The sequence below is a fragment of the Gymnodraco acuticeps genome, unplaced genomic scaffold (genome assembly GCF_902827175.1).
Source record: "Gymnodraco acuticeps unplaced genomic scaffold, fGymAcu1.1, whole genome shotgun sequence".
Lineage (NCBI taxonomy): Eukaryota > Metazoa > Chordata > Actinopteri > Perciformes > Bathydraconidae > Gymnodraco > Gymnodraco acuticeps.
Window position 1 is genome coordinate 1,000,922 of NW_022990722.1, and position 11,061 is coordinate 1,011,982.

Genomic DNA, 11,061 nt, shown 5'->3' on the forward strand with positions numbered 1-11,061 from the left:
TGGTAACCCGGCTGAAGTCCTCTCGGCAGGACAGAAAAGCACCGCAGTAAATGATGCTGTGTCTCCCTCTTGTGGCTGCTGTGAACAGTACAACTTCACCGAAGAGGAAAGAAAATGGCGGATTGCAGCCCACACACGCCATGGATGTATAATAAGAACACACGCAGGTATACAATATCGTATAATATAACCATTTACACTTTTTCCCTTTGCAACACATGACAACTTTCGGAATTTACTATAGCCCGGATATACAAACAGCATAGCTCCCTATGCACACAACTTAAATCATGAGGTGGTGTAGTACTACAAAACAAATTAAGTAAAGCATGGTAAAACAGATTTACTTGTTCAGGACATCAAAACGGGTTTATGTTCAGGGCATACAACACAGGTATAATAGCCCATTCATGTGACTGAAGAAAAACAATCTATGTAATGAGGAAAACCCACACACCACTTTGTGGAGCATCTTTATTATGCCACAAATAAAAGCCAGTAGTTCTGAAAGAGGACCGTTGCGATTTTTTTACTCACCAACAATGACATTCTGAAAATGGTGGAAGCTGACGTGATATTATAGTATGTATGGGTGGCTGAGCAGTCAGAAATGGGAGTGTGAGGAGGAAAGGAGTGGGTTTGGAAAACAGAGGCAAGAAATGCAGGTAGAAACAGAAGTCAGGATGGGGAGTGGACGGGCGAGTATTAAGGTAGGCAGAAACACATTCATATACCCATGTGGGAAAAGAAATAAATGAAAATGCAGACACGCTGCATGACAAAATTGCTTTACAGTCAAACAAGGGGAATGCACACCAGTTCTGCTGAATATACCACATTTATTACTTTGGAACTGATTAATAGAAAGAGTGGGGGCAAGGCCACTCGCATCACTGTCTTTAGAAAACGGTGGAAGGAGAGAAAACAAAAAAAGAAAGCAGCCCATAGCAACGATGAATCAACTTGTCCAAGAGAATGAAATAGAGGGTACATAAAGTCCAATGAAGACTGTTAACAGAGGGCCCCAATTATTTTAGACCATAAAATTATACACCGAGCAATGCTCATCAACTTAACATGTCTTCTGCTTTCAAACTCTTGACCCCCATTCCCTCTCTTCCTCCTCCTCCTCTCCAGATCCTCCATACTCTATCTTCCCCACACACTCCGTCCAACACATGCGAAAACAAAATAGGAGGGCCATTGTGAAAATGTGCAGACCTCTCAAACAAAAACATGGCAAGCATGTACGAAACAAGATTTTGGAGCGGGCGTAGTTTGACACCCCTCTACGATGAAAATCCACTGAAGAGGAAACTCCACACGGTCCTGGTTGAAGATGTGAGCATTCTCAGAAGAAAGCAGCGTGAGCGTGGGGTTGTTACAAAGAAAATGAGACAAACTTCCCATTCTTGACTTTGGGACACTATTATAAGCCAACACTACACATTTCTATTGGATTTGTGTGTTTGTTGTTGAGAATTACAGACTTGCTCTTGGACCATAAAAACAGAGGATGATCCTTTCATTTAAAAAAAGGAGAAAGCAGCATACAAGGGGAAAGCATATGTAGTGGAATGGGGTGGGGCAAAAACAGATTTCACCTAAGGATGCTATGCATTAAGTAGTCCTATGAATAATCGTTTCCTTTTCTTTTACTACAAGTTCGAAGTAAGTCTTTAAAGTCAAAAGAAATCAAGAAAGTCTTCATTTAGTTTTTTTGTCCTCGGTTAATTCTTCACCCCTATTAGAATTTCTTAGAGATCTGGATGTGATGATGTAATGGGGTAGACAGGGCTTTAGGGGGGGCCATTGCAGTCTTTTGCACCAGAGCACCAACTGTTACTTCACTCGTCCTTGGCGCTCCTAAAAACACAAATAAAAATACGACAAGTTACAAACAATATTACAAATATTTGTATTTTCATACCACATTCGTCCAGGATGCCTACAAGTTCATTCTTTGATGAAGCCAGATGTGCACATCCACTCTTAGCACTTTATTTGTTCATCATTAAAATACTTTTAGCAATAGCTGCCCAACTTTGAATGAAAATACAGTAAGACATACAGGTTGTGGATGGTCAAATTCTGATCTGAATTTGAGAAGATTTCAAGCAGTGTCCATCAAGATGCTAAATAACAATGATATACTTATACATAAAGTGACAGATGAGACAAGTTACCTGCAGCCTGTAATGACTCCTGTTGCTGGGGTTGCTGGGATATGGCTCAGTGCCTTGGACCTCCACCTGTCACACACAGAGGAGTGAAAACTGAGCATAACTGAAACACACGTCACTTTACTTCAAATCAGATCTTGGCCTCAAATGTTACCAGAAAGATTACTATCAAACTCTCTGGAACATCAAAGGTTTTGATACAAATCTGGAAGCTTTGCATTCATCATGATGAAAAGCTACAAATATAGATGAACACTGCCTACAGACATGTGTGTCACGCCACATCTGAAACTGTATACCTTTTAACATTAACCTGAAGCAACTAAACATATTTAACTTGAAGTTAAATTAGTTATAGGAGTTTTTTTGAAATCGCAAAGACAGAGCTATTGCACTATGCTGTCAAATATCCGGTCACTTGTCACTTAAGGTTCTGGGTGTTGATAATATAACAGCGCTTAAGACATACAAGTCACTAGTTTTGGAAAACATGCATATGCCTCCGATAGCCACAATTTCTCACATTTCTTGAATGAATACCTGAATAGAGAAGCACAATAATAATGTCAACTGTAGTTTCTACATTCATTTGTTTACAGATGTCTTGCTCGCCATTGAGTGAGCAGATAAGTCAGTCTTCCTAACACAATATGAAATTCGAACTGAATATTTTAAAATTCATTTGTTCTGAAGCTTATGTATAATACATTTTGTGAGGAGTTGCCTTTAAGCAATACACTTCAAACACACTGGAAGATAAAGCTTTCTACATCTACATCATAAAAAATGTAATAGCAAGTAAACAAATAAAGGTTATTAAGGTAATGAGCAGTTGTGTCAAACAAGGCAAGCCAATATTATGTTGCCTTGACATACGTTGCCCTTCAATTTGTCCCCCTCAAGTAAACAGAATGGAAAACATTATACAGCTGTGCAGGAAACCAAAGCCGCAGAAAACATGAACTTTTTACAATAAGAAATGCATACAAGTGTACCTACATTATATTAATGCTATACATATATTTACTCCTCTTTTTGTGTTCACCATGTTGATGGTCGCAGTTCAACACAAAATCAAATTAACAGATTTCCCCCCGATACCAAAATAGAAAATACATGTCACATATTCAGAAAGCTGCAGAACTGGCTATGCGTTGGCACAACAGATAATCCTGATAAGAGTATTATAAAAGGAAAACTAAACCATAACACTATCCACTAAATATCATTTTCAGATATGTTCTCATGTAATAAACTGAATAGATAGAATTATAATCAGTGAGTATACTATAAATCATTTTCTAGTGTTCATTCATCTTTGTTCTCTTTTAAATCAAAGCAATGTAACAGGTAAAACACATACCACAGTAAAACTGAAGAAAAAACAAAATATCCCACTGTGTATAATCCCAATTAATTCTGGCAAAGATCAACCCCGCTGTTAATTCTTTCTGGATGTCTTTGTAATACATAAGGAAAGGTTGTACATGCACACACGCACACATCCAAACCAGCTTCATATACAGCACCATTTTCAACTTAAAGCAAAGCACTCTTTCACCAGTGTTACCATTCACTGTATTCAACAGTAACTGTGTTACCTTTTTCACACACTCTTCCTCCTCCTGACGCTTCTCGTAGTGAGAAAAGTCATCGAAGATGGAAGTGGTGTGTTTATATCCAGCGATGATCTTAAGCACCTGCCTGGCCTTGTCCAGTGGTACCTCCTGTGTGTCCCGAGAGTTGGTCACTGGCTTGTTTTCGTTGTTCTCCAGCCGAATGTGCCGCAGCTGACTGTTGGGAACGTCCTTAACAAAGACCCAGCGCACATCAAAACGACCCTTCCACTTGTCCTGTGACCACACGCCAGCAGACGTGTTATAGTCCACGGGCGAGCGCATCTCTGCTACGCCACAGAAGTGACCACTCCCATTGACACTGAACAGGAGATACAGCGGCCCTTTGCCACCCATTGAGCGGTACGCAGCATCAAGCCTCTTGTTGCCATGCTCCGTGCTGCACCAGATGTTGTACTTGATGGATCGGTGGATGTCGTCCTCGGAGTAGCTCTTGATGATAAACACCCTGCCCGCCTTGGGATTCCAGTCAAAGTCCTTGGGATTATAACTGTTGACCATGCGCAACTTTTCTAAGACTGGGTGAGGCTCGGAAGGAACCCCAGGAACCACACCCACACCAGATGAAGTGGGAGGGGATTGGCCTGTACCGCCCCCACTGCCATCCCCAAACCTATTGGCTAGGTTCCGTGGAGGGACCCAACGAGTAGGTTGAGAAGGTTGCTGTTGTTGGTTTGGAGGAGGACCCTGGGAGAGAGAAGGCTGGGCCATCTGAGTCATACCTGGTTGTCCGGTGGGTGGAAGCTGATGCTGCCCCATCTGGGAAACAGCAGGTACCAGCTGTCCATTGCTGAGGGGCATTTGAGGGTTCCCTACAGCAGTAGCTCCAGGCTGTGGTGAAGCCTGATTGGGCGGCTGTCCATTGCTGGGAATAGGTGGCACCTGCTGAGGGGTGGCAGCTTTAGGCATGTTCCCCTTGTTGTCCCAAGTGCCGATGTCCATGTTGTGTTTAATGGGCGGAGGAGGCAAATTGGCACCAGCCATGCCACCCTTGGTTTTCAGCTTGGGTTGAGGCTTGGCTGGCTTGCTGGCAATATCGGCCCAGGAGGCAGGCTTGGCAGGGGCAATTGAGACAGGAGGCATGCTGGGAGGTCCTACAGATGATACAGGGCCAAGGGGACCCCCACCAGGTAAGACAGAGCCAACCACCTTAGGGGCCATGTCCCCATTACCACCAGGAGCCGCACCACCAATCTTAAGCCCCGCCATGCCCTGGTCAAGGCTGTTCATACCAGGCGCCTTGTTCAGCGGCTCATTGGCAGCAGGCGCAAACGGGGACTGTCCATCGATCATGGCACCCCCGAGTGAGCTGGGAGCATAGGCATAGTTGCTGTTGTAGCCAGAGCTCTGCGGTGTCCCCGACTGTCCCTGAGAGCTGTTATTGCCCCATGCTGAGAAGTCGATGCCACTGGGGAAGAAGTTGAAACCGTGCTGACCCAGGAAAGGGTTGTTCCCCAGGGGGCCTGGCTGGCCAAACATAGCGTCCGGGAGGTAGTGGGGCTCCCCATTGCTCAACTGTCCATAGGAGGCCAGGTAAGGCATTGGAGGGTCCCCACCTGTGGACCATGCTGCCTCATTTAAGGAGTAGGAAAATCCTATGGAGGGGCTGTAGTAGCTGGGCATGTACGAGTCCGACATGGCCGTATAGGCATTGTTCTAAATGGAAAAACAAAATTGTTTTAGGGACCAATAGTACAATATAACAAATTTAACTTTTTAACATACTTAACTTAATTGATAATTGAATATTCTTGAACAACATTTATTGTTAAGATAATCTTCTATTTAATATGTCTACATATTTTTCTTATAACTTGAATAAGTTAGATAAAGGATGAGCAAATGCATTGAATGTGAATATTATTTTCACAAGTACAGAATAATGAGGCTATCATGGTATCCCTCTGCATTTCAGCCCACCTGATCTGTACATGCAAAGCAATGTACTATACATTAAAGAAAAAGTGTAACAGTGTTTTTAACACAAGGACTGCATTAATCTGAGGGGAGGCATATACAGGCTTCATTCTTTTTCCTCTACAGACCACTTCAGAAAGTCGGTCTTCTGTCAACTGAAATATTGATAAGCAAAAGCAGCAATCATTTATGCTGTACATTTTAAGGTATTAAAGATAAGGCTGTTATTACTGTTAACTACTAATACAGCTTTTACAACATTTTACACGTGTACATAAATGCCCCTTCCATTTTTTGTAACCTTTGCACAGCTTTGTTTACGAAAGTTTTGTACGCCTTTTTCTGTTTGAGTGCATACAAACTAATGCAAATAACTGAGCCAATTTCTTTGAATGTGTACACCTACTTGGCCCGTGAAAGCAATTCTGATTCAGGCTATAAACTAATCAAAACTCTTCTAGTCTAGTTTGACCAGTTTATTTTAATCCATGAGTTCCACCGTGATTATACAGATTTAAAAAAACAAAAAACGATGTCCTGCTTTAACACTAATTTTGATGGTACTCTCCGATAATGATAGTGGGTTAACTGAGAAACAAGCACCTGTTGTCATACATCGACCATAAATAATTACCTGTCTGGCCTGAGTATTCAGGTAAGGCTCAAACTCATCATCATTCAAAGTATCCTTTTGGGTCACAGCTCCGTTTTGCACTGAAAAGAAAACAACACTGATGTAAACAGAGGATACAGGTTTGTGTGATCAAGAAATGTGAGTGGTGAGAGATCTTATCTGCACATTCAAATCCTCACTACTTGTTACATAACACAACCACTCCTTGCAATTATTGATTAGCAACACATGAAACACCACTTAGATTGGCTTGATAAGAAGTCACATACTCCAGATTACATTTAATAGTCTTGCATATATGAATCACCCACCGTTAAGAAGTTAAAACACTTGGCACTGGTTTCATACTACCACTATAACTCAACATTTGGATTCTCATAAAACAGACCCATTGATAATTACGATAGGGTATGGCATTATTGATCTGTTTAAAAGCAGATTTGATGCCTATTTAACAGGTGGACAAGTGTTCTGTGGTTTGTTTTCACAAGTTTCGGAGGGCTGGTGATGCTGTGTTGGGTGACATGGGACTCAGAGCATTTCAAACCTTGGGAACATGTTAATCATAACACTAAAAGATTATTAAATACATACTAACTCACACCACAATATTAACAACATTGTAACGGGAAAGTTAGGTCCATTTGGACACACGAAAACCCATCTCGGAAGACGTGTCATTTGGGTTTACTTCGCTACGTGCTATCGTAAGCATGCTAGCTGTGTGTTAGCTGCATGCAGTGCGCAGCGTCTCCATGTTAACGAGCGCCAAGAGTCCTTTCAACATGACGGACTTTGCTAACATTAGCCGAGTAGCCAGTGTGATAGGAAGGCACCTGTAGCTTAACACTGCAAACATGTTTGACAGGAAACAATATAAAGAGATACTGAGCAATAAGCGTGTATGCTCGCATCTGTCAGTGCCATAAAATGCGTTGCAAGTTCAACCAGGAAAAGGATGCTGATGTGTATCATGTTGCCATTTAAAGTTAGCTTGTCAAGATATAGCTAATGCTAACCCTACAACAGCCATTTCAGGGATGTTAGAACGCTCACGTATAGCGATTAAAAAGGGCCTACAAACACTCCTTTAAAACATAAAGTCAAAAATATTACTAACTTAATCAGGCAGGCCTATTTCCAAAGCAGCTAGGAGACAAGCTATCGCATCCGCGCACGTAAGATTTTCAAAGCGCACCGCACGTAAAAAGATCCGCATTCACTCAGCCTCAGAGCCATAATGTTAGACAATATCTGTCCTTACCTTTATTAGCTTGGCCTTTCGGTCTCTGGATTGGGTCCAGGTGATTCATGAAGGTTTGATTTATGAGAAGAGAGGAAGGGGAAAAATAGATGAAGAGATATATTTTCAGCAGTCAGTTCCTTTAGCAGGTGGTCAGGCCTACTGCACTACTGAGCCACAGCCGCTGCCTCTGAGCTATCCGAGCTAGCCGTCGCGATGCTGAGAAATATGGCCCTCGTAAATGTTCAGAAAATTCCTCTCTTTACCTGTTCAAAAAGGCTGCTGGCTGACATGTCTTTCCCCCCCGGAGCTTGTGTAATTGTATTTACTCCTAAATAAAGCGACAGGGTGCGGAATTGGTCTAGATATTAAAGAGTTTCACCCAAGCGCCCCAATCTGTCTATTGAGCCTGGTTTCTACACAATGGCGGGCTGCAGTTTGCTTGACAGACTCCTCAACATGGCTGGGCCGCCCTCGTCAACCAACGATGGCATTTATTTACAGCAGACAAGCGCCCCCCAATGGCGCGGAGGAGCCAGGTTTATCTCACTACCTGTCACATAAAAATAAAAATAAGATATACTTTATTGATCCCAAATTGGGAAATGTTTTCGTCACAGCACAATGTTAAAACAGTGGCATTGCACATATTTTTTTAAATAAAAATAGTAGAAAATAAACAAACATACAATAAGAAACATCTCAAAATAGAAAATAAAAACAGAACTTTAAAGTTAAATATATACATAATGAGATATGAGAAGACTGTCTGTCAAATATGGAGGGCCGATTAAAGCTAACAAAATATAGCCTAGACGTAGGATATTATTAACATGGAGTGAGCACAAAAATAGCATAACATAGGCAATTCAAGTATACAAAAATACATAGTCTAATACATGTTTGAATAAACAATTATTAATTGATTAACTTAACACATTTTAACCATTATTATGGAATGTTATTTTATCAATTATATTCGTCAGAAAATTGAGTTTCCCTGGAGACAGTGTGTCTAATAATATAATAATAATATTAAACGGTTTACCATATACCCTCAGAGAAACATAACATAGGTCATGAGTTCAGAATAGATACAAATAATAATAGTAATATTTCAATAATAAAAAATACATAATTAAATAGCCTACGTCATACAACTTCCACACAAACTTCTCATACTTAAATGTAATACGACCTATATGGGAGCTCAGCATATTAGAATATTACAAACTATAAAGTTATTTTATATAAAAAGGTTTCTGATGGACTTTTGATGAATTTAGCTTTCTCAAACAGACCTGCAGTTGTCCAGATCGAGTTTGGGACCCTGATTGGGATTAGGATAAACCCTAATTTATGGGACGGAAAATAGCTGGTTATCCAGTTTTGTCACATTTTATGAACTGGAAATAATATACTTTTATGCTCTTTATTTTTTGTTTTGTTTTGATGTAATTTAGTGTGACATAAATAATGTCTACTTATCTTGAGGAAATGCTGTTCATACAAGAGTTTAATTATTTAGATTGTTGGTAAGACTACTAGTTACTAGTTGAATTTATTGACTTGTTAACTTGTTCTGGACAAACTTTTATTTTTTAGATAAACAGTTCACTTTTACAAAAATAAAAATGTACCAACCTTATCATTCACTGAAGGTATGTAAAAACATGTTGATAACCATTTAAGGTATATTTCCCATTCAATAAAGTTGTGGAAGACAGCAAAGCTTCATTGCTATTTTCTTTTCTTATTCCAACCCTTTAGCGTCCTCTAGCGTTGTTTCACAGAATATATTTCTTGTTCTCAGGAGCTCTTTACAAGAAATCATTACTTGCCATTCATACCGCTGCCACAAGGTGGACTACTAGTCACTGTCTTTGATTTGTGGTTTTGTTAAGGCAGTTTTAAGAGTAGATTATGTGAGCTGCAACTTGTCCTTTATTCCCCTTATTATGAATCACACTGAAAAAATACATTTTATCAGCAGATCTTTTCATGGGTGTTATATTTTAGTTTACAGAGTATTCATTTATGAAGTGCTCTTGTTGGTGTCTATCTGAGCTAAGGCAACGCTGGCACTAATTAGCAGTGTCTCTATATGATACTGTCTCAGTTACTTAAGCATAACTTATAAATGCCCCAATCCCATACCTGCTCATTCAAAAACCCTTCCAGATATAAAATAACAAAAGAATACATTAGACTCTCCAAGTCTAATTTGATTTGGATCTAAAGACCTCTGTAATGCTAGTTTTTCTTAATAGCTTATTTTTCCAACACTTGACATTTCAATTATTTGGATTTAATCCTGAATGAACACTGTGATTTCATACATGTCTTATTATCTGTCTTAGTGCTAAAGTTGACATCATGCAGGGCAGTGGGGTTAGGTGATGACCCCCTCCCCACTGTACTTATCATTTTTCAGGGCCAAGGGTTGGTCAAATGGCATGTGACTAAATTGCACCTCAGAACACACGGCACACAGCTAGGAATAACCCCACCTTTAGACACACACACACATAGACATACACACAAACACACACACATACATACACACACACACACACACACACACACACACACACACACACACACACACACACACACACACACACACACACACACACACAGAACACCACATTTGATTGAAAACCGGATAGCTGTGTATGAGTTTAATTAGGAAAAAGTGCACTGTACTACTCACGTTTGAATAACGCAAGCAAGTAGGGATAGGAACCCATAGCAGTGAAAAGACATTTGACCTGTGCAACATGCATAGAACAGTAGCATGGCATGCATGTATCATATTCCGCCTTTCAACTCTCAATCATTTTTGGGTGCTTGACTTTTTTTCCCAGGGGCTTGTTGACTGGTGCGGATTGGACAGGTGGCGTAGCACGGAGAAGAGCTGGCCATTTACCGACCAATAAAAATAGCTGTGGTCTCCATGATGTCACCGGTAAGTAAATCATAACTTCTGACTGCAGAGAGGGATCTGAAATGAGAGAAAGAAAGATCAACTGTATTATTAGGGAGGCTGTGGCTCAGTGGATAGTGTGGACTTCGAATCAGGGGATAGCAAGTTTGAGTCCCACTGCAGTCAGCATGTCGTTGTGTCCCTGGGCAAGACACTTCACCCCAAATGACTCCTGTGGGGATTGTCCACAATACTGAATGTATGTAAGTCGCTTTGGATAAAAGTGTCTAACAAAATGACATGAAATGTCATTCATTTTTGTTTAAGTTGCACCCTTGATTTACCTAGTTTCACAGAACACTGATTTTTTTGTCTTCTTGTTTTCACTACAATCCTGGATCAGATTTCTGCACTAGTTTATCCATCCGTGTTCCTATATTGTAACATCTGCACTTTTAGTATGTAAACCTTTACAAACAGGAAGATGTCAAAGACCTGAAAAAGAGACACTGTGTTCACTA

General features: G+C 40.5%; 1 protein-coding gene across 1 annotated transcript; it reads right to left on the bottom strand.

Moving 5' to 3' along the window:
* Nucleotides 1–439: 439 nt before the first annotated feature.
* Nucleotides 440–8,084, bottom strand: ythdf2 (YTH N(6)-methyladenosine RNA binding protein 2). The gene is made up of 6 exons (XM_034231731.1): nucleotides 7,881–8,084; nucleotides 7,636–7,660; nucleotides 6,372–6,451; nucleotides 3,785–5,476; nucleotides 2,187–2,252; nucleotides 440–1,866 (listed from the first exon to the last, which is right to left on the bottom strand). Exons 1-6 carry the CDS (start codon nucleotides 7,905–7,907, stop codon nucleotides 1,843–1,845), a joined length of 1,914 nt encoding a protein of 637 aa, XP_034087622.1. The 5' UTR covers nucleotides 7,908–8,084; the 3' UTR covers nucleotides 440–1,842.
* Between the last annotated feature and the right edge of the window lie 2,977 nt (nucleotides 8,085–11,061).

What these genes read in the sequence shown, in the direction of transcription:
- ythdf2 (XM_034231731.1), bottom strand. Translation starts at nt 7,907, where the DNA reads ATGTCAGCCAGCAGCCTTTTTGAACAG. An exon ending in CCAGCAGCCTTTTTGAACAG is followed by an intron (nt 7,661 to 7,880) that starts GTAAAGAGAGGA and finishes GACCCAATCCAG; the next exon opens with AGACCGAAAGGCCAAGCTAA. An exon ending in GAAAGGCCAAGCTAATAAAG is followed by an intron (nt 6,452 to 7,635) that starts GTAAGGACAGAT and finishes TTTTCTTTTCAG; the next exon opens with TGCAAAACGGAGCTGTGACC.